The 25261-nt window shown below is 38.1% G+C and overlaps 1 protein-coding gene across 1 annotated transcript in view; it reads right to left on the minus strand.

Moving 5' to 3' along the window:
• Nucleotides 1–25261, minus strand: part of KCTD9 (potassium channel tetramerization domain containing 9) — a 64601-nt gene that overhangs the window by 26925 nt on the left and 12415 nt on the right. Inside the window, exons 3-8 of the mRNA XM_003132815.6 lie at nucleotides 22030–22073; nucleotides 18305–18401; nucleotides 17639–17697; nucleotides 17302–17430; nucleotides 279–346; nucleotides 94–189 (exon numbers count right to left, since the gene is read on the minus strand). Of these exons, the coding sequence (XP_003132863.3) occupies nucleotides 94–189; nucleotides 279–346; nucleotides 17302–17430; nucleotides 17639–17697; nucleotides 18305–18401; nucleotides 22030–22073 (493 nt within the window). The remainder of the gene's footprint in view (nucleotides 1–93; nucleotides 190–278; nucleotides 347–17301; nucleotides 17431–17638; nucleotides 17698–18304; nucleotides 18402–22029; nucleotides 22074–25261) is intronic.

The raw sequence follows: 25261 nt of genomic DNA on the forward strand, positions 1-25261 counted from the left end.
GAAAATAAGGCAAGAAAAAATTCCTAGAAGAATTCAGAACTTCACTCAGATTTGCTGACACAAATAACTCACATAAAATTCTGCTTTAATTACCTGGCAACGCAATTCTGATTTGGTTGGAGTGGCTAGCAGAAATCGGACAAATTCTTTTCGAGATATTGGTGAATGATCCTCTGGTGGTTGAGAATTCTTGAAAAACATATTGATAGATTAGTGGAGCACTTTGGGGAGTTAGCTACAATAAATGCGATATTCAGCTAATATAAAAAGAGCCTTACCTTTATTGCCACTTCTAGGTGTTCAATCAATGAGTCAATACCAAAAAATCTAGCTTCTTCTAACACACCTATCATAACAAAAACAATTTGACTTCTATAGAATACTATTCATTTTAATATTCTAGGATTCTTTATAAATGATTCTATAAAGTTAAATTCTCACAAGAGATGTGAAATTCAACAAATAGGCTATCCGTCATTATGGGAAAAAATGTTTAGAACATATATATATGTACGTGTGTATCATACATAAAAATATTTGTAAACAAGTAATTTTTTCACAGTTTACATACAGCAAAAGAAAAAAAATAGAAGACTAGTGAATTAGAATGAAAGCTTTCCATATTACCAAATCTTTTCTGAAAGTTGCTTTAAATAGGCCACAGGCAAAAAAATCCTAACATCATATATTCCTGAAATAACTGATAGAGTGACTTCTGAACCCAATGATTAGTTCACCTAAGATTAACATTTCCTCGACTTTTTCAGTGAAACAGATCTGCATAGGTTTGTCATAAATGTCTTTTACTGACTGAATCGGAAAATCACAGGAATGAATAAAAGTAAGCCAGCTTCAAAACAAAAGTTAAAGTACCTTTCTTATAGGAAAATCAATTTTAAAAAATGGTTTCTAGGGGCCTCCAACCAAGATGGCAGAACAGAAGTACATGGAGTTTACCTCCTCCCACAAATACATCAAAAATACATCTTCATCTGGAATAATTCACACAGAATACCTTCTGAACTCTGGCAGAATATCTCAAAAACCCAACATTGCAAGAAAGATCTCCACAGGGAGTTCCTATCGTAGCTCAGTGGTTAACGAATCCGACTAGGAACCATGAGGTTGCAGGTTCGATCCTGGCCTCACTCAGTGAATTAAGGATCTGGTGTTGCCATGGGCTGTGGTGTAGGTCACAGATGTGGCTCGGACCCCATGTTGCTGTGGTGTAGGCCGGCGGCTACAGCTCTGATTGGACCCCTAGCCTGGGAACCTCCATATGCCGTGGGTGCAGCCCTAGAAAAGACAAAAAAAGACAAAAAAAAAAAAAAAAAAAAAAGAAAAGAAAGATCTCCACATAACTGGGTAGGATGAATGAAAAGAAGAAGAAATCGGGGCAAGACCTGTGTCCTGGAGAGGGAGCAGTGAAGGAGGAAAGGTTCCTGCATACTGGGAAGGCCATTTACTGGTAGGGAGCTCAGCCAGACAGAAGAGGAGCTTTAGAAGCTTGGAAGAGAGTGCTGCAGGCAGTTTGTAGCAGGTGGGGCAGAGATCTGCACAAATGGTCAGGGCCACCACCCTGTGCACCCCAGCCTGAGACACAGGTCTGCCGTGGGCTGAAACTCAGGGTCCAGAGGACAGACCTAAGGAGAGGCCTGGGGTTGGCTGCATGGAGACAGCCTGAAGGAGCTGGAGCATAGCATGGGGCACAAACCAGGGATGATGTGGAAGAAGCCCAGGCTGCCATAGAAGCAAAGTGCCTTTGTTAAGGAGCATGGAAGGGAGGGGCAGGGCTGCCATAGCAGCTTCTTTCTTCCCATGCTGTTAGCTGACGGGGTGCTACCTCTACAGGCTCTGGGAGTGTGCTAGTGGGCTGCCACATGCAGAGGTGGGGCTGAAATCAGCCCTTTCCCGAAATATTTTCACCACAGCCATCAGCTTTGTAACGTCAGTGCCTTACAGCACATCCAACTGGACAATGGGTGCTCCTGCGGCTGGGACAGGTCTTGTCTTAGCAGCTGTGGATTTGTGGGCACATGGACACAGAGGCTGGGCTAGGGTCTGGGCCACTTCCATAGCTTCCGTGGCAGGTCCAGGTGTGTGACAATTGCACTCCTGGTATCTGAGTTCAGTAGATCTTTGCCTGTGGATCTGAGCTGGTGGCTTTGTGAACACAGTGCCTGAGGGACACCAGGGCTGATTGCCTGCATTCCCATGGTGGAGGTGGGGCTGAAGTAGTGTGAGAAACAGTACTTTGTGAGCCCACACAACGGGTGACAGGTGACATCACAAAGTGTGAGTGGAGTAATACTCAGTGGCTCCCCAGAAGCACTCTAGTCCTGATTACCTTGTACCACAGCTCAGAAACGGGTCTGGGGGCTTCTACTCCAACAACTAGGGAGCAGACCCTGCCCGATCTAGGCTGTGAAACCACAGAACAAAGAGGAGGCCCTGCTTAATATCTAGTACAGGCTCTGGTCTCCACAACCTATCACAACTCCTATCAAGGGGATAATGGCCAGCACATAGTGAGGAAAAAGGTGGCAAGCATCCAAAATGAAAACATCCCTTGCACCAAAAATATCAAACCCACGCAGACTATACAGGGATGCTCTCACATAACAAACTGACCTACAAAACCAAGGTAGAAAAGCATTTCTCCTAAACTCATACAATAGAAATATAAGTAAAATGAAGAACAGGACCCACTCCCAATGAAAAGATCAAGAGAATTTCCCTGAAAGAACAAACAATGAAAAAGACTTCCTCAGTCTAAAAGACACCAAGTACAAAAAGGAGATCATGAAACATGAAAATATGGAAGGAATTAAGAAAGCTTATTGATATAAAGGCAGATTACTGTAAAAAGAGACTAGAAACTATAAAGAGGACTCAAGAAAAATTAGAAAAATCATTTGCTCAGATGAAAGCTGAGCTAAAGGCATGAATAGCAGATGAGACTGCTCCCAAACATATAAAGAAGAAATTATACCTATCCTTCTCACTCTTCCAAAAGACTGAAGAGGGAACACTTCCAAAGACATTCTATAAAGCCACCATCACCCTGATACCAAAGTCATATAAAGAAGCTATGCAAGAAGAAAATGATAGGATGGTATCTTTGATGAATATAGATGCTAACCCAACAACACATAAAAGTCCAAATAACATGACCACGTGGGATTCATCCCAGGGTGACACGAATGGTTTAACCTGAAGAAATCAATTGATGCGATATACCACATCGACAAAAAGAAAAGGCAGAAACTACATGATCCTTCTCAATTGGTGCCCCCCCCAAAAAAAACATTTGACAAAATTCAACATCCATTAATGACAAAAACACTTACCAAAGTGGGTATAGAAAGAACATACCTTAATATAGTAACAGCTATTTGTGACAAACCAATAACCAATGTAATACTCAACAGTGAGTATAATACTCAAGCTGAAAACCTTCCTGTGCTGGAACAAGACAAAGATGCCCACTCTCACCACATCTATTCAACATAGTGTTGGAAGTCTAGCCACAGCAATCAGACATGAAAAAGAAATCAAAAGTACCCAAATTGGAAGGGAAGAGGTAAAGCTGTCAACATCTGCAGATGAAATGATACTTACATATAGAAAACCCTAAAGACTCCACACTAAAACTACCAGAACTGATAAATGAATTCCACAAGGTGGCAGGATACAAGACTACCATAACAGAAATTGGTTGCATTTCTTTATACTAACAATGAAATATCAGAAAGTAAAAAAAAAAAAAAAAAAAAAAAAATCCCTTTTAAATAAATCGTATCAAGAGACAGACAGATGGCAGAGTAGAAGGACTCAAGCTTACCTCTTGTCACAAAAGCACTCAAATTACAACTAAGTACTGAACAACCATCAACAAAATAGACTGGAAACTACCAAAAAAGATATCATACACCCAAAGACAAAAAAGAAGCCACATCAAGATGGTAAAAGGGGTGCTTTGTCACAATATAAGCAATCCCTTACCTGCCAGGTGGGCGATACACAAACTGAAAAATAACTATACTGCAGAGAATCTCCCATAGGAGTGAGAATTCCAAACCCCACATCAGGTTCCCAAGCCTGGGGCTCTAGAATTGGGAGAAGCCGTCTCTGGAACAGTTAATGTTGAAAATCAGCGAGGCTGTGTGCAGGAGCTACATGAGGTTGGGAGAAACGCAGAATCCACACTTGGAGGGAGCACACAGGGTTTCATGTGCACTGAGTCCCAGGGAAAAGCAAGGACTCCAAAAAATCTAGCTAAGTACATTGAAGGTGGGGCTCTGGAAAAACATTCGTTGGCATAAGCTCCCCTGGAGGCTGCCAGTTTGGAAAAATCTGACCTCACTCATCAGGGCTGAGAAGCCCCAGGCCAAACGAAGAGGGTGAGAGCATAACCCTACCCATCAGCAAAAAAGTCCTCCTATGTACACAGCTGCCTCTAGTCACACCCAGAGACAAAGAGCCTTACCCACCAGAAGGACAAGACTCAGCTCCACCTACCAGTGGGCAGGCACAAATTCTTTCCATCAGGACACCTGCTACAAGCCCGTGTCAACTTCACCCACAAGGAGGCAGACACCAGAAGCAAGAAAGGCTACAACCTTGTAGCCTATACAAAATGAAAAAGGAGAGAAATAGCCAGATGAAGGAACAAGAGAAAACCCCCCAAAACAGCTATGTGAATTGGAGATAAACAAACTCCATGACAAAGACTTTATAGAGCAATGGCAATAAATACAATCTATAATCTTCAAAAAAAACTGGAGGAAAAAAATCACTAAATTACAAGAAATGTTTAACGAAGAAATAGAAGATTTAAAAATTGAACAAGCAGAAAAGCAAAATATAATGACTGAAGTAAAAAATTCACTAGAAGGAAAATACAGCAAAATATAGGAGACAGAAAAATGAATCAGTGAGGTGGAAGACAGGTGGAAATCACTGACATGGAACTGAATAAAAAAGAATGAAAAGAAATGAGGACAGTCTAAGAGAACTTTGGGACAACTTTAAATGCACCAACATTTGCATTATAGGGGTGCCAGAAGGTGGAGTGAGAGAGAAAGGGCCAGAGAAAGTATCTGAAGAGATAACAGCTGAAAATTTCCCTAATATGAGGAAGGAAATACTCACTTAATTCCAGGAAGCACAATAAATACCGCAGTAGAATCAACCCATGGAGGAACAACCTAAGACATATTAATCGAAGTGACCAAAATTAAACACAAAAGAGAAAATACTGAAAGCAGCTAGGGAAAAGCAATAAATAACGTATGAGGGAATCCTCATAAGGTAATCAGATAATTTTTCAGTAGAAACTCTGCAGGCCAGAAGGGAGTGTCATGATATAAGTGATGAATGGAAAAAGCTACTACCAAGCACAGTCTATCCAAAGGGTTCTCATTCAGATTTAAAGGAGAAATAAAAAACGTACATACAAGCAAAATCTAAAAGAATTCAGCAAAACTAAACCAGCTTCACCACAAATACTAAAAGAACTTCTCTACGTGGAAAAGAAAAGGTCACAACTAGAAACAAGAAAAAGGGAAGGCTCACCGGTAAAGGCAAACATACAGTAAAGATAGGAAATCATCCACACAGAAATATGATACTAAAACCAGAAATTAGGAGAAAAGGAGGGTACAGATGCAGGATACTGGAGATGCATTTGCAATTAAGAGACCAGAGATTTAAAACTATATATATATTCCTATATCAAAACCTCATGGTAATGGTAAAACAAAAATCTACAATAGATACACACACGAATAAGAAAAAACAATCCAAACACAACGCTAAAGATAGTCATCAAACCATAAGAGAATAAAAAAAAAGACCAACAAAAACAAATCCAGAACAATTAACAAAATGGCAATAAGGACATATATTTAAATAATTACCTTCAATGTAAATGGACTAAAGGCTCCAACCAAAAGATACAGATGGGCTGAATGTATACAAAAATAAGACCCATATATATGCTCTCTATAAGAGACCCACTTTAGCTGACAGAGGAATAAAGATGATGTGGTACATATATACAATGGAATAATATTCAGCCATAAAGAAAAATGAAATAATGCCACTTGAAGCAACACGGATGGACCTAGAGATTAACATAGTAAGACAAGTTAGAGGGTGAAAGATAAACATCATATGATATCATTTATATGTGGAATCAAAAAAAAAAGGGACACAAATGAACTTACTTGCAGAACAGAAACAGACTCACAGACTGAAAACAAATTTATGGTTACCAAAGTGGACAAGTGGTGGGGGGAGGGATGGACTGGGGTTTGGGATTGGCATACACACACGGTGGTATATAGAATGACTAGCCACTGGGATCTTGCTGTATAGCACAGAGAACTCTACTCAATATTTTGTGATAATCTATGTGGGAAAAGAATCAGAAAGACAATGAATGGATGTGTGTACATATGTAACTGAATCACTTTGTTGCACAGAAGAAATGATCACAACACTGTTAAGTCAACTATACCTCAATAAAACTTTAAAAATTGAAAAAACGTAAAGGACCATGAGGAAACTTTTGGGATAAATAAAAATAAATAAATGAATAAACAGTATCATGGAGTTCTCTGGTGCCCTAGTGGCTAAGGATTTGGCATTGTCTCTGCTGTGGCTCCAGTCAGTGCTGTGGTGCAAATTTGATCCTTGGCCTGGGAAACTCCATATGCTGTGAGCACTTCCAAAAAATTTAAAAAATATGGAGTTCCTGTTGTGGCTCAGTGGCTAATAAATATGACTAGGAACCACGAGATTGTGGGTTTGACCCCTGGCCTCTCTCAGTGGATTAAGGATCCAGCATTGCTGTGAGCTGAGGTGTAGGTTGCAGACTCAGCTTGGATCCCACTTTGCTGTGGCTCTGGTGTAGGCTGGTGGCTACAGCTCTGATTAGACCCCTAGCCTGGGAACCTCCATATGCCACCAAGTACAACCCTAGAAAAGGCAAAAAGACAAAATAAAATAAAATTAAATTAAATTAAAAAAATAAAATTCCATCAAACAAAATACTTAGGAATAAACCTGACCAAGGAAGTGAAAGACTTATATGCTGAGATCTGTAAAACATTATTAAAGGACAGTGAAGACAATTCAACAAAATAGAAAGATATCCATCCTCTTGGACTGGAAGAATTAACATGGTTAAAATGGCCACAATACAAAGCAATCTATAGACTTAATGTGATCCATATTAAATCACCAATGACATTTTTCACATAACTAGAATGAATAATTCTAAAATTGAAGTTCCCATCATGGCACAATGGAAACAAGTCCGACTAGGAACCATGAGGCTGTGGGTTCAATCCCTGGCCTCGCTCAGTGGGTTAAGAATCCGGCATTGCTGTGAGCTGTGGTGTAGGTCACAGACGTGGCTTGGATCTGATGTTGCTGTGGCTGTGGCATAGGCTGGCAGCTCTAGCTCCGATTTGACTTCCCTAAGCTTGGGAAATTCTATATGCCGTGGGTGCGGCCCTAAAAAGCAAAGCAAAAAAAAAATCCTAAAATTTATATGGAACCATTAAGACCCAGAATTGCCAAAGAAATCCTGAGGAAAAAGAACAAAGCAGGAGGCATAACTCTCCCACACTTCAAACACTATTACAAAGCAAAGGTAATTAAAAATAGCATGGTATTGTCATGAAACCAAACATATGGATCAAGGGAATAGAGAGTCTAGAATAAGTCCCAACACCTCTGTTCAATTAATCTTAGAAAAAGGAACCAAGAATATACAGTGGAGAAAAGACAGTCTCTTCAATAAGTGGAAGTTGGATAGCAGCATGTAAATCAATGAAGTTAGAACACACCCTCACACCATTCACAAAAATCAATTCAAAATGGCTTAAAGACTTAAACCTAAGACACGACACCATCAAACTCTTACAAGAGAACATAGGCAAAATGTTCTCTCACATAAATTGTACCCAAGTTTTCTCAGGTCAGTCTCACAATGCAACAGAAATAAAAGCAAAAGTAAACAAATGGGGCCTAATTAAACTTGTAAGTTTTTGCACAGCAAAGGAAACCATAAAAACAACAAAAAGACAACCTATGGACTGGGAGAAAATATTTGCAAACAATGCAACTGACAAGGGCTTAATTTCCAAAGTATACAAACAGCTCATACAACTCAGTATCAAATAAACAACCCAACCAAAAAATGAACAGAAGATATAAATAGACATTTCTCTAAAGAAGACATACATATGAGCAACAGGTACATGAACAGTTGCTCAACACTGGTAATTATTAGAGAAATACAAACCAAAACTACAATGAGGAACCACCTTACACCAGTCACAATAGCCATCATTAAAAGTCCACAAATAACAAATGCTGGAGAGGGTGTGGAGAAAATCGAACCCTCCTAAAATGCTAATGGGAATGTAAGCTGTGGCAACCACAGTGGAGAACAGTATGAAGGTTCCTTAAAAAATAAATATAGAACTACCATATGATCCACTAATACCACTCCTGAGCATATATCCAGAGAAAACTTTAATTTGAAAAGATACATATTCCTCAATGTTCACAGCAGCACAGTTCACAATAGCCAAGATATGGAAACAACCTAAATGTCCATCAACAAAGGAATAGATAAAGATGTGGTACATATATGCAATGGAATACTACTCAGCCATAAAAAAGAATGAAATACTTCTATTTGTAGGAACATGGATGGACCTAGAGATTATCATATTAAATGAGTCAGAAAGAGGAATACCATATGATACCACTTATATGTGGAATCTAAAATATGACATAAATGAACTTATCTACAAAACAGAAACAGACTTGCTGAGAATGGATTTGTGGTTGCCAAGGGGGCGCAAAGGGTGGGGGGAGGATGGATTGAGAGCTTGAGATTAAGAGATGCAAACTATTACATAAAAAATGGATAAACGGAAAGGTCCTACCTTATAGCATAAGAACTACATTCAGTATCTTATGATAAACTATAATGGAAAAGAATATAAAAGAGAATGTGTGAATTACTGTGCTGTACAGCAGAAATTAATACAAAATTGTAAATTAACTATACTTCAATAAAATAAACTAAAAATGAATTTGATGTGATAAAAAGGATTTTATCTATTATTTACTTTTCTTCACATGGTAAAGAAAAATCTGAAAATTCTCTAGGCAGATTGGTATGTATACCTACTCATATTTTTTTAAGAAACATCACCATCATGGAGTTCTGTCATGGCTCAGAGATAATGAACTCGACTAGCGTCTGTAAGGATGCAGGTTCAATCCCTGGCCCCGCTCAGTGGGATAAGGATCCAGTGTTGCCATGAGCTGTGACATAGGTCACAGATGTGGCTCAGATCAGATGTTATCGCGGTTTTGGCATAGGCTGGCAGGTGCAGTTCTGATTCAACCCCTAGCCTGGGAACTTCCAAAGGTCAAGGGTACGGACCTAAAAAGAAGAAAAAAGAAAACAGACAAAAAAGAAACATCATCATCAGAGTATGTGGGAATAATTTGGAATCTATTCTCCTTCAAGTAAGGATCTCGGTCATCCAGCTGGCGGGTCTATTGTTAAAAAACTACTAAGGACTTAAAAATCACAAAGAAATAAGGGATATCATCCCTCCCTTCAAATGGTTACAAGCTAATAAGGGTAACTATATGTAGATACAGAAAAACCACTACAGTTATTTGAGAAGTTATCATCTTTTGTGGAAATATCCATATCCACCTTCAATATTCCACTTGCAAAACAAATGTCACCTGATGGGACAGCTCACTACTCAGGTGGCTGTGCAGGCTCAACATCCATCCACAGCAGGGTGGCTACATCTCCATATTCCTCATGAAGGGGCAGCCACTCTTCATTACCTATCCCTGGTAGAAAGCCATCATAAAAGCGGGCTTTGTTCTCAGTGTGCCAAGATCTTCTCAGTAAATCAGAACCTCCCAGGGAATGTGGTAAGGATTTCCCCCCCTAATTTCAGGTTCAGAACTAAAGCTTAAAATCTTCCAGAAAAGTCTTATAAAACATGAAAAGGGTTGTTCCCGTCGTGGCGCAGTGGTTAACGAATCCAACTAGGAACCATGAGGTTGTGGGTTCGGTCCCTGCCCTTGCTTAGCGGGTTGACGATCTGGCGTTGCCCTGAGCTGTGGTGTAGGTTGCAGACGCGGCTCGGATCCCGCGTTGCTGTGGCTCTGGCGTAGGCCAGTGACTACAGCTCCGATTCGACCCCTAGCCTAGGAACCTCCATATGTCGCGAGAGCGGCCCAAGAAATAGCTAAAAATACAAAAACAAACAAACAAACAAACAAACAAAAAAACATGAAAAGGGATAGCTACGGAAAGGAAAAAATACTTAGTGTTTTTCTACATTTGTGAGATGGGGATATCATTACTTTCCTCACAAAGTTGTCAGAAGCTAAAAGAGATAATCTATATGTATTATCTGAAATAACACCTGGCACCTGGTAGGTCCTCAGTAAATGATCACCATGTTTATTATTAAACTAATTTTTTTTTTTTTGTCTTTTTGTCTTTTGTTGTTGTTGTTGCTATTTCTTGGGCCGCTCCCATGGCATATGGAGGTTCCCAGGCTAGGGGTCGAATCGGAGCTGTAGCCACCGGCCTACGCCAGAGGCACAGCAACGCAGGATCCGAGCCGCGTCTGCAACCTACACCACAGCTCATGGCAACACCGGATCCTTAACCCACTGAGCAAGGACAGGGACCGAACCCGCAACCTCATGGTTCCTAGTCAGATTCGTTAGCCACTGCGCCACAAGGGGAACTCCTAAACTAATTTTTTACATCACTTTTTAAAGTGATCGTTCTCTCTTTACTGTATCAAATTAGAGTTCAGAAAATTCATGTTAACTTCAGAGAAAGAAACACTGAAATGCTATAAAACTCTCAAGTTAGTAGAATAACTGCAATGAGGTGAGATTTAGCTAGGTCAGGAAAAGATGACTGAAATCAAGAAAAAGGGGTTGAAAGACAAATGAAAGAAGAAAAGGAAGACTTAATTCATTGTAAAAAGTAAATGTCATTAAAGGCAGGGAATAAAAGGAAATAATGAAGGTAAAAATAAATCCACTGATGAAAAACACACATTAGAAAGAGCAAGAAATAAGGTGGAAGATAAATGAGTTTATTCAAATAATAAATAAGATTTTTTTGTGTGTGTATGTGTGTGTGTTTTTTTGCCATTTCTTGAGCCGCTCCTGCAGCATATGGAGGTTCCCAGGCTAGGGGTCAAATCGGAGATGTAGCCACCAGCCTACGCCAGAGCCACAGCAATGCCAGATCCGAGCCGGGTCTGCAACCTACACCACAGCTCATGGCAACGCCGGATCCTTAACCCACTGAGCAAGGCCAGGGATTGAACCCGAAACCTCATGGTTCCTAGTCGGATTCATTAACCACTGAGCCATGACGGGAACTCCATAAATAAGATTATTTTAAAGCAAATAATTACTTGGGGCAATTTATCCCTAATGAAGCCAATGTGAAGTGTTTGGATGGAAACTGTACTAATTAAAAACAACAATGATGCTTTTATAAAATGAATCCAGTAGAGAGTCTTGCTTGTTGAACAGTGAATAAATAAGAGCAATGCCTAAGAAACACAAAAACAGGAAAATAAGCACAGCTTGGTAAAAGTCTGTCTTGTTGTTTGAAGTCTGGGATAGCATGGGAATATATTTCTGATGGAATTTCCTACTCAGGGAGGGTATGAAATGCTATCAATGACACACAAAAAATTAAAACAGTAAGCATGTCCTCAGGAGGAAAAGGTGGCTATTAGAGCAAAAAGCAGCAGAGTGATACAGATGATGGACAGAAAAGGGTTGGTACAAGCATGGATCACTGGTTATTATAATACTTGCTACATATTAGAATGGCTAAAAGGACAAATAGGTTAAAGAAGGTTGAAAGCAATGGTTGGTAGAAGGTAAAGAATACAAAAGCAGTAAGAATTTAGGGATAAACTGTTATGGAGCTAGATAAAAGGGTCAAGTCATATCATTTTCTGCAATGGGTAAGCTTTAAAGATAATATAGAATACAGCAACAATGCAAGGTATTGAGGGCTTTATATTTCACTCCAGAGATTGTGAGCTAGCAACCTCCAGGCTGATTCAGATGTGCTGGCCATACAGTGTTTTAAAAATCAGAAGACTTCTAGGAGTTCCCATTGTGGCTCAGCATAAATGAACCTGACTAGTATCCATGAGGATGCGGGTTTGATCCTTGGCCTCGCACCTTGGTTTAAGGATGCAGCATTCCTGTACCTGTGGTGTAGGCTCGCAGCTTTAGCTCTGATTCAATGCCTAGCCTGGTAACTTCCACATGCTACAGGTGTGCGCTGCCTCCCCGCCTCCAAAAAAATCAGAAGACTTCACATAAAAACTTTAGATTTCCAGTTTTTCTTTAAACATCAAGGCTCTGGCATCTTGAGTTCACAAACCCACGTGACAACAATCTGTGGAAGCTAAGTAGGAAGAGTCTAGAATATGCTGCACACAAGAGACCCACCTTACGGCAAAGGACACACATAGACTAAAAGTGATGGGGCAGAAAAACGGATTTCATGAAAGTGGAAAAGAGAGGAAAGCAGGAGTTGAAATATTCATATCAGACAAAATAGACTTTAAAACAAAGGCCATAAAGAAATATAAAGAAGGACACCATTTAATGATAAAAGGATCAATTCAAGAAGAGGATATTACCCTTGTCATCATATATGCCCCTAATATAGGATCACCCAAATACATACAACAAATACTACCAGACATAAAGGGAGAAACCGATGGGAATACAATAATATTAGGAAACGTTAACACACTACTCACATCAATGGGCAGATTGTCCATACAGAGAATCAATAAGGCAATAGAGATCATAAATGACACAATAGAACAGTTAGACTTAGTTGATGTTTTCAGGATATTACTTTCAAAAAACAAAATAAACATTCTTTTCAAGTGCACATGGAACATTCTCTAGGACCAACCACATACTGAGGCACAAAACTCACCTCAAAGAATTTAACCAGCACAAATGAACATCTCCTCAGAAAAGAAAATCATGGACTTGGAGAAGAGACTTGTGGCTGCCTGATGGGAGGGGGAGGGAGTGGGAGGGATCGGGAGCTTGGGCTTATCAGACACAACTTAGAATAGATTTACAAGGAGATCCTGCTGAATAGCATTGAGAACTTTGTCTAGATACTCATGTTGCAACAGAAGAAAGGGTGGGGGAAAAAATGTAATTGTAATGTATACATGTAAGGATAACCTGACCCCCTTGCTGTACAGTGGGAAAATAAAAAAATTATAAAAAAAAAAAGAAATTATTTCAAGCATCATCTTTGACCACAATGGTATGAAACTAGAAATCAACCACAGGAAAAGAAAGGGGAAAAAAACTGACTTCATGGAGACTAAACAACATACTACTAAAGAAAAACTGGTCGATGAGGGAATCAAAAAGGAAATGTAAAAATACCCTGAGACAAAGGACAATGAAAACGCAACCATGCAAAATCTATAGGAGCTTCAAAAGCAGTTCTTAGAAGGATAGTCATAGCCATATGGGGCTTCCTCAAAAAACAAGAAAAATCTCAATTCAACAACCTTACCTACCACCTAAAACAATTAGAAAAAGAACAACAAAACCTGGAGTCAGCCAAAGTAAAGAAATCATAAAGATCAGAGAGGAAATTAAAAAATAGAGATAAAAAAGCAATAGAAAAAAAATCAATAAAACCAAGAGCTGGTTCTTTGAAAGGGTAAACAAAATCGACAAACCTCTGGCCAAACTCACCATAAAGAACAGAGAGAGATCCCAAATGAACAAAATAAGAAATGAAAAAGAAGAAATCTCAACCAGTATGGCGGAATGCAAAAAACTGTAAGAGAATACTAAGAACAATTAGGTGCCAATAAATTTGACAGCCTAGAAAAAATGGACAAATTCCTAGAAACCTACAGCCCAACAAAACCGAATCAAGAAGAAATAGATCATTTGAACAGACCTATCAGTAGAAATGAAATTGAATATTTAATAGTAGTAACTCTTACAAACAAAAGTCCAAGACCAGATGGCTTCACAGGCAAATTCTACCAAACATATAAAGAACTCATACCTATCCTTCTTAAACTATTCCAAAAGATTGAAGAAGAAAAACACTCCCAAAGACACTCTATGAAGCCACCATCACCCTAATACCAAAACCAAAGATACTACCAAAAAAGACAATTGTAGGCCAATATCTTTGATGAAAATAGATGTAAAGAATCTCAACAAAATTTTAGCAAACTGAATCCAACAACTTATAAAAGAGATCATACACCATGACCAAGTGGGATTCATCCCAAGTTCACAAGGATGGTTCAACATATGCAATAAATCAATGTCCCACCTCACATTAACAAAATTAAAAAACCACACAATCATCTCAACAGATGTAGAAAAAGTATTTGACAAAATTCAACATTCAAGAGTTCTCATCATGGTGCAGTGGAAACAAATCCGACCAGGAACCATGAGATTGTGTGTTCGATCCCTGGCCTCGCTCAATGGGGTAAGGATCTGGCATTGTTGTGAGCTGTGGTGCAGGTCGCAGACATGGCTTGGATCCTGCATTACTGCGGCTGTGGTGTAGGCCAGCAGCTGTAGCTCCGATTTGACCCCTAGCTTCCATATGCTGCAAGTGCAGCCCTAAAAAGCAAAAAAAAAAAAAAAAAAAAAAAAAAAAAAAAATCCAACATCCACTCATGATAAGAACTTTTACCAAATGAGTATAGAGGGAACATATCTTAATATAATAAAAGTCATTTATGAAAAACCCATAGCCAATATAATACTCAACAGGGAAATGCTGAAAGCTTTCCCACTAAAATCTGGAACAAGACAAGGATGCCCACTCTCACTTTTATTTAACATAGGATTAGAAGTCCTAGGCACAGCAATCAGGCAAACAAAATAAATAAAAGGTATCCAAATTGGAAGGTGAGAGGTAAAATTGTCACTCTATGCAGATGACATGACACTATACATAGAAAACCTAACGGTTCTCTACAAAAACTACCCAATATGATAAATGAATTTAGCAAAGAAGCAGGATACAAGATTACCATTCAGAAATTGGTTGCATTCTTGTATATTTCACAATGAAATATTAGAAAATATAAAAAAAATACCTTTTAAAACTGCACCCCCAAAAAACAAAATACTTAGGAACAAACCTGACCAAGGGTGAAAGACTGCTTTCTATGCTGAGAACTATAAAACATTAAATAAAAGAGGACGTAAAGAAGTGGAAAGATATCCCAATCTCCTGGATTGGAAGAATTAACATTGTTAAAATGGTCACACTACCCAAAGCAATCTACAGATTTTACGCAATCTCTATCAAATTATCAATGACATTTTCACAGAACTAGAACAAATAATCCAAAAATTTATATGGAATCATAAAAGACCCAGAATTGCCAGAGCAATCCTAAAGGAAAAAAACAAAGCAGGAGGCATAACTCTCCCAGATTTCAGACAATATTACAAAGCTACAGTAGTCAAGACAGTGTGGAACTGTACAAAAACATACATACAGATAAATGGAACAGAAAAGACATCCCAGAAAGAAACTCAGACACCTTTGACAAAGGAGGCAAGAATAAAAAATGGGAAAAAGACAGTCTCTTCAGCAAGTGGTGCTGGGAAAACTGGACAGGTGCATGTAAATCAATGAAACTAGAACATATCTTCACATAGTGCACAAAAATAAACTCAAAATGGCTTAAAGAATTAAACCTAAGGCATGACAACATCAACTTCCTAGAAGAGAACACAGGCAAAACCTTCTCTGACATATAGCACAAATGTTTTCTTAGGTCAGTCTCCCAAGGTAATAGAAATAAAAAAACAAACAAACGGGACCTAATCAGACATACAAGATTTTGGACAGCAAAAGAAACCATAAAATATGAAAAAAAAACCTATAGAAAGGGAGCAAACAGTTGCAAGGGACAAGGACTTAATCTCCAAAATATACAAACAACTCCTACAATTAAATAACAAAAAAAGAACCCAATTGAAAAAATGGCCAGAAGACCTAAATAGACATTTCTCCAAAGAAGACATACTGATAGCACAGGAAAAAATACTCAACATCACTAATTATTAGAAGAATGCAAATCAAAACTACAATGAGGTACAACCTCACATCAGTTAGACTAGCCGTCATTAGTAAGTCTACAAATAACAAATGCTGGAAAGGGTGTGGAGAAAAGAGAACCCTCCTACAGTGCTGGTGGAAATGTAAATTGGTACAACCACTATAGAAAACAGTATGAAGGTTCCTCAGAAAATTAAATATAGAACTACCATATGATCCAGTAATCCCATTCTTGGGGATATATCTAGACAAAATTATAATGCAAAAAGACACATGCACCCCTGTGTTCACTGCAGCACTATTTACAATAGCCAAGACATGGAAACAACCTAAATGTCCATTGACAGATGAATGGCTTAAGAAGATGTGGTACACATATACAATGGAATACTAGTCAGCCATAAAAAAGAACAAAGTAATGCCATTTGCAGCAACATGGATGTAACTAGGGCTTATCATACTAAGTGAAGTAAGAAAGAGAAAGACAAATACCATATGATATCCCTTATATGTGGAATCTAACATATGGCACAAATCAACCTGAAAGACAAATACCATATGATATCCCTTATATGTGGAATCTAAAATATGGCACAAATCAATCTATCTACAAAATAGAAACAGACTCCCAGACATAAACAGACTTGTGGTTGCCAAGAGGGAGGGGGACGGGAGAGGGATGGTTGGGAGTTTGGGGTTAACGGATGCAAATTATTACATTTAGAATGGATAAGCAATGAGGTCCTGCTGTACTGTACAGGAAACTATATCCAATCTCTTGGGATAGACCATGAAGGAAGACAATATAAGAAACAGAATATATACATATGTATGACTGGGTCACTTTGCCATACAATAGAAACTGGCACAACACTGTAAATCAAGTATAATTAAAAAAAAAATCAGAATGTATGGGTTAAATATATACCTGAAAGACTATCTCTCTTTAACTATAATCATATACATATAAAACATTTAGTGTTAAAAATGGAAAAAAAATATTTTCACTTTATGAAAATATGCAACATTAATGAGCAAGTGAAAATACAAATCCTTAACTTACAAAAATGTGAGGCATTACATTGAAAACTCACCCAATAAATTAATACCATCATTTACAATTAGTTGTCCGTGACGCAGGTAGTTCAAGATGGGTTCAAAGTACTCAGGACTTCGGTCAATTAAGAAAGCTCCTCTATGGTCTTGCTTATTTCCCCAGACACCTGTGTGACCATTAAAATGAAGAAAGCCCCCAGTAAACCAAAAACAATGTTAGAAATTACAGAAGAAAACTGTGTAACATGACAGTAAGTTTTTAGTCTTTTAAAAATTATTACTGATATCATTAAAAAGCACAGAAGGACAGGAATTATAAAGTCAATACAGCTCCAAAGAGGTTACACAAAATATGAGAACAATGTGTGCACTCACCTTTATCTTTAAACATGTGGGCCAGCATACTGTCGGGTTCTTTATTCACTAAAGTGCTCCTAAGAATTCAGGGAAAAAAATTGATTTCTCCATTTGTCTTTATAAACAAACATTTAATTCAAGAGTACACTTGATCCCAGCTGCTTTCTCAAAAAGATGCATGCTATAACCTGGGAGGAGTGATGCTGGGAAACAAAAATGTGCAATAAGTTGCCATTTATCAAAGCCCCTTCTAATCTGGCACTTCCTTTGATTTAAATATTGGTTTAGTTGTCCTTAAAGGTTAACCTATCCTTCTAGCAAGCTACTGCATCACGATTTTCCTAATGCACATTTACATTTTCTTTAATCCCTTAGTTTAACGAGTCACAGTCCCTATGAATTTCAACATTCATTTTTTACTTGTGTTGTATGTGCATTACTCAATAGTTAAAAAGCAGATTCTAAAACACTAAATTCGTGCTTTTTATGCTTCCTCTGGAATGACTTGTGAATCATTTTTCCACTCCTTATTAAAAAAAAAAACAAACAAACAAAAAAACTTTCTAAAAATTGGTTTCAAATCACATAGTATAGCAGAATATCTTGATATTTTGAATTGAAGGAAGGCAAACTGAAAGAAAGAACATTAGTTCCCCCTCAATGCACATAAGCACGTGAACCTACCGTGTAGTTGTAAAGTACCGCCCTCCAACATTTAATGTTAGCCAGTCTGTGTGAGATCCTGACAACCCTTCAGGTGGTTTGGAATCTGTCTGAGGATCTAGACATGACATGCAGGAAAAAAACAAAAACAAAAGCATTAAGTTGGGGGTTTCGGGAAGACAGCGACAGTGTAATTTTTTAAAATTAAAAACACATATAAAAGCAGGCCAAAGCTACTAGGATAGCAAGATAGTATCTAAAACAAAACCAGGTGATCAGGTATCCCACCAACACCAAGAGCTGGAAGAGCAGCATGGCACCAGCATCCTTGGCAGAAGAAGCTGATAGAGGCAACCCTTAAATACTTCAAAACTGAGGAAATCTACTTGAGAACAGCAGACCGAAAGTGGAAGGGGTATATTCAGTCCAACTGTGGGTGATTCAAGTGGTTTCCAGTAAGATGCGAAGAGGCTGGAAATGTACTCTCAAAACCCATCAGCTAAAACTGCCATCTAGGACAACGCCCCAAACTGAGAATAAGATGTTGGGAAAAGAATCCAAGTTGAACAGAACAGAAAAAACAGAGAAAAAAGAAAAAGAAGTCCAGATAAAAAAATGTCAAAAAGGTCTAACAGAACCAAAATATATCTGAAGGCAACTTCCATACTTTTAAATATTTCATAGATACAACAGAAAAGGGAAATCTAGAGCCATGAAATTAGAAAAACTTTTCTAAGTCCACCTTCCCTTCTCAAGTTAAGGAAAACTAATTTCATGCCAAAGTGAGCAATAGAAAATTCCACACAAAATTATTAAAAGAACAGGAAGAATTACATCCCTATAGACAGTGAAAATGTGCCAGAAGGAAGTGACCACAAAATAAGGAAACTATAATATTCCAAACATGCTAAAAGAAGTAAATAATACAAGATATCAAAGAACAAAAACATAAACCAGAATCATAAAATTCAGAAATGAGACAAGAGAACTCAGGGGAGGGTTAGAAATACAAAGCAAAACTCTTTCAGAAATGAAGATTAAACTAGAAGAAACACAGAAATGAAAGAACACAACAGATAATGCCTTAAGGAAAATAAAAGATGAAAAGAGAAAAGTTTTAAAAATCAAAAAGAAATGAAGAAAGAGATGAAAAGTAGTTAACAGAGGATTTCAATATGAAAGATAAGTGCAGAAGAGCCAATATATATACAATAGAAGCCCTGAAAGAAATCAAAGCATGATGACAAAGTAAACAGATAAAATTCAAGAAAATTTTTTGAAATTAAAAATATAAAACTACATATTGAAAGGGCCCACCACATATCTGAGAGAATCAGCCCAGAACAATCTAAAACACTTGGAAAGAGTTTACTAAAATTACTGTACTTTAAAAGAGAATGAGTTCCCATCATGGCACAGCGGAAACGAATCTGACTAGGAACCATGAGGTTGTGGGTTCGATCCCTGGCCTTGCTCAGTGGGTTAAGGATCCGGCATTGCCGTGAGCTGTGGTGTAGGTCACAGATGTGGCTTGGATCCCGCATTGCCTTGGCTGTGGCATAGGCCAGTGGCTACAGCTCTGACTGAACGCCTAGCCCGGGAACTTCCATATGCCAACGGTGCAGCCCTAAAAAAAAGGCAAAGGACAAAAAATAAATAAATAAAGAGAATAATCCTTCTGGTGACCCAGGAAAAATAATCACTTATGAAAGATCAGATTTGTTTCAACACCAACACTCTATGCCAAAAGAAAATGGAGTAATACTTAAGATATTTAAAGAAAACTAACGTGAACCAGGGATTTTTTTAAAGCAACTTAACTGATGTATAATTGGTATACAAAGAACCACACATCCAAGTTTGCAAATTTGTTCAGTTTTGACATGATTTTATGACCAGCCAGACTTTCAAGCATAGAAGCCAAAGGCAAAATGTCATGAACATAGTTCTCACAAGTTCTTGGTAAAGAATCTACCAGAGAACAAGTTTCGGACAACCACTGGAGGGATCAACATAAGGACTGGAGGAGTAAAACTAAATGGTGGTTTTAAGGAGGAGAGTATAGTTGATAATGGGGGGTGTGTATGTGTACAGTATATAATAATAATATTCTGACAATGGAGAAACAATAAAATTATTTTTTAAGTAAGGAAAGAAAGGAATGAACATATTAAAAAAAATGTTTGTCTTTAGCAGTCCTATTGGTATTCAAAGAATCGGGACTGTTACTAAAACTTTTACGTGTACTTTGTGCAGGATGAAAGAAATGAGTAATTATGTGATGTAATAATCCCATCACTCAAGTTCCTGGAAACCAGGATTATTGATATGCAAGAAAGGAGACATAGATGTAACACAGAAGAAGTTAAACAAAAATTGTATAATTCTAATTATAAATCATAGTATGAATCCATGAGATATTTATGTTATATATGACATAAAACTTTAAATATATAATTTTATGTCAAGCTATGTATTTCCAACTCAGTCCAGCAAAAAGCCTAGCAATGGTGATGAAACCAGTAGCCCTGAGCCTCCCTAGCACTCGAGTCTGTGTCTTGAAATGGCATTTTTCACTATAAGAAATCAAGGCTTCCAGGAAAAAAAACTACTGATCTGGGTTTAGGACAAGAGAAGTGTAAGATCACACTTTGTTACTTCCAATGATGAGGTTGGATCTCCACTGGTCAAAAGTAAAATAATCTAAGTATCAATAAAGGCAGAGAATGAAAACATACCAAATATTTTTAACTCCAAAAGTTCGTAACAATAAAATAAAAACACTGGTCAACTGCTTTTTTATTTTGTTTTATGTATGCAATGAAACAATTAACTGGCCACTGCCTGCTAACCACTCTTGTTAGGCTAAAAGATAAGAAGAGAAAAAATTTTCGCTCACACTCTTAAGGCAGAGTCAAGTCAGCAACTCCTGTGTGATGATCCTGAAAACTACTTCCACTCACCAAAGAGAATTATTGTAATGGCTTTTAAAAATGCTTAAATATTCAGGGTGAGATTGTATGGAACTAAGTATAGTAAATACTCCTTTAAGAACAGTGACCTTACTTAAGCCTCAGGCTCTTTCGAGAGATATACTGCACAAGGTTTCTTTGAAATAAAAGGGTAGTGTGTATATATGTGCATGTGTGTGAGGGTGATACCAAGTCTTTTTCTTTTTTTTTTTTGACCAAACCAGCAGCATGCAGAAGTTCCCCCGGCCAGGGATTGAACGTGCGCCACAGCAGAGACCTGAGCTGCTGCAATGACAAAGCCAGATCCTTAACCCATTGCACCACAAGGGAACTCCCACTCAAGTAATTTTTGACTGATCTGACTCCTCTGAATGACTGTCAAGCATTACTTCTGCAAGCAACACAGGCTTAAAAATATATTAACATAACACTTAGATTTTTTAACAACTATCAAAGAGAAAATTTCAAAACAAAATAGTTACTGCTCTGAAACCAAAACTACCCTATTATAACATAATTAATGAATATGTGCACATCCAGAGCATCTTAAAAGCATGTGAAAGATGAGGTAACCATACTAAAATATGATCACGTAATTAAAATTAAAAATTTACGTTCATACCCCCCCCAATGCAGAATCACAGAAGGTATGAGGAACTGAACACTGCCACAGATACTTTTTAATGTTAAGCTTAGTAAAGTTCTGTAAAATATTTGCCATTTCATTTCTTTTTATTTCAGGAGACAAAATTGGCTTTTAAGGAAGTCACTTACCAATAAATGGTTCTCCTTCACACACAAACAAAACATCATCATCCCTGGGGAAATCAAAATTTAAAAAGCCACCATCAAAATCCAGAAATCACATTAATTATCTGTTGACCAGGGGAACTGTTCCTTAGAATAACGCAGAAGCTAGGTTTTTCTATCAATCTATATCACAAAGAAGTTGACTAAGTTTCTGGTGCTTTATATTTAAACCCAAGTCATTTAAGCCTCTTCCTACTCCACAATTCTATTTTCCTATGAGAATGGAATAAAGTGAACTAGACTCTTGTTTTAAAGAGACAACTCTGGAGTTCCCATCGTGGCGCAGTGGAAACGAATCAAACTAGGAACCATGAGGTTGCGGGTTCAATCCCTGGCCTTGCTCAGTGGATTAAGGATCCGGTGTTGCCGTGAGCTGTGGTGTAGGTTGCAGACGCGGCTCGGATCCCGTGTTGCTGTGGCTCTGGCACAGGCCGGTGGCAACAGCTCTGATTGGACCCCTAGCCTTGGAATGTCCATATGCCGCTGGTGTGGCCCTAAAAAAAAGACAGAAGACGAAAAAAAAAAAAAAAAAGAGAGAGATGACTCTGCCTAGGATATTTAAAAACCAAAACCAAACTAAACCAATCCAAGAAAAAAAAAAACCACCCAAACCGAAAATCACTATTGTGGTTCACCAATGAGCTAACTACTTAATGTTCTATTTTATTTAGCAAGTTTTTACCAAAGTAGGTCTCTATGATGATTATAAAATTCAAAGTGCTTAACCCCCTGACTTAACTGTCCCTGGATTTAAATTCAAATAAGATCCTGCACATGAAAGTACTTTTGAAATGGAAAAAACAAAACAAAACAAATTATGTGAATTCAGCTTTCTCATCAACTGAAGAATATACTATTATGCTCAAAGGATATGGTCAAAGCTAGAGCCAACTATTCTTTTTTCACTTTATTTGTGTGACCCTAAATGAATTATTAGGGGTTTCTCCCAAATCATCAGTTGCTTTGCGGTTTGGAAATGAAAGTAAATTTTCATATTAAATCTACGAAGACTATAATTGGAAGTAACTTTGCCTACAAACACTTACCCACTATATCCACCAAACCCCTAAATGTAAATGATTGCACATAACCCAAAAATCTGGATCATCAGTGTATATCCTCCTCCCTTGCCCAGCCTACTCCATCAGTGATATAAGTGATCAGAGATTATACTGTGAACCACAAATTATCAAACGCATAGATATAATATTTCTTGTCCTAGCTTTTTTTTTTTTTTTTTTGTCTTTTTGCTATTTCTTTGGGCCGCTCCTGTGGCATATGGAGGTTCCCAGGCTAGGGGTCCAATCGGAGCTGTAGCCAGCGGCCTACGCCAGAGCCACAGCAACGCAGGATCCGAGCCGCGTCTGCAACCTACACCGCAGCTCACGGCAACGCCGGATCGTTAACCCACTGAGCAAGGGCAGGGACCGAACCCGCAACCTCATGGTTCCTAGTCGGATTCGTCAACCACTGCGCCACGACGGGAACTCCTTGTCCTAGCTTTTTAAAATTGTAGTTGACACACAATATTATTAGTTTCAAGTGTACAACAGTGATTTGACAATCAAATACATAAAACAATCACCATGGTAAGTTTAGTAACCATCTGTCACTATACAAAATTATTAGAGAATTGTTGACTATATTCTTTGTGCTGCATATTTCATTCCTAGGGCTTATCTATTTTATAACTGCAAGTTTGTATCTCTTAATCCCCTTCACCTATTTCACTCAACCCCTCAATCCCCATCCCTATGACAACCACCAGCTTGCTCTCTAAACAGGTAGATATTTTTATAGTTCAGAGGCTTCAGTTATGACCATTTTCAATTACGAACTATGTTGCAGAAACTTTTATTTCTATAAGAATATAATTTTTTAAAAAATTTTTTGGGCTGCACCATGGCACATGGAAGTTCCCAGGCTAGGGGTTGAATCAGGGCCGCAGCTGCTGGCCTACAATACAGCCACAGCAACATGGGATCCAAACTGCACCTGCAACCTGCACCACAGTTCATGGCAGCGCTGGATCTTAACCCACTGAGTGAGGCCAGGGATGGAACCCACATCCTCATGGATACTAGTTGGATTCATTTCCGCTGCACAACGGGAACTCCCTATAAATTATATTTCTGAGATATCACAGGAACATATGGAATTTTTCTTGGAAGCAGAGTCTGTGTTTGCTAAGGAGAAATTTAGGTTGATATAAATCATTCAATAATGTGACACTTATCCATAGAAACCTAAAGAAGCTGGGAGATAGATACTAAAAAACTAAGAAATTCTCCTAATTTATTTGGATTTAATATCTCTATCTTTTAAGTCTATAATCTTTCCTACTTGTTCGACATGCCTGTTATCTTTTTAAGACTAGTATGAAAATTTGTTTTCCTCTCATTAACAAAAATCAACTACTCACCATAATACATGGGTAACTCATTTAACTACTTAACTTCTCAGATGTTTAGTTGCTTCATTTATAAAACGAAGGGGGGAGTTCCCGCTGTGGCACAGTGAGTTAAGAACCCTACTGTAGCAGTTTGAGTCTATGCAGAGGCATGGGTTTGATCCTCAGCCTGGCACAGTGGGTTACAAGGATCTGGCATTGATGCAGCTGCAATACAGGTCTCAGCTATGGCTCGGATTCAATCCCTGGCCTGGGAACTTTCATATGCCGCAGGTGTGGCCATAAAATAAAAAAATAAAATAAAGGGACTAGAAATGATTAACTTCAAAGGCAGTATATTATACTGAAAGGTCATTCTGACCTGGGTTTAAACGAAAATTAAACTCTGTATACTGCTGTAACTTAGAACATCATTATCTTCACACCATCAATTTTAAAAAGCCCATGTTTTGCCAAATAAGTGAGGTAACTTGGGCAAAGTAAATACAACATAACTGGCAGGGTCAGTACTTAATTTGTGTTCCCATTCCATCTTCTCCTTTAATCTCCTTCCTGCTTCAAAATTCTGATTCCCCTGAGGATGGAATGAGGTGAAGTGGATACTGGTTATAAAATACAACTGGATATTTAAAAAACAAAACCAACAAACAAACCAAAACCATTACCGTGGGGTTGACTGGTGAGTTAACTCTGCTTAAAATTCTATCTTATTTAGCAAGTTTTCCCCAAAGTAGGTGTCCGTAATGGTACAAAATTCAGAACATTCTTAGGAAGTAAACTGAATAA

This window comes from Sus scrofa, chromosome 14 (assembly GCF_000003025.6).
Source record: "Sus scrofa isolate TJ Tabasco breed Duroc chromosome 14, Sscrofa11.1, whole genome shotgun sequence".
NCBI classification, from domain to species: Eukaryota; Metazoa; Chordata; class Mammalia; order Artiodactyla; family Suidae; genus Sus; species Sus scrofa.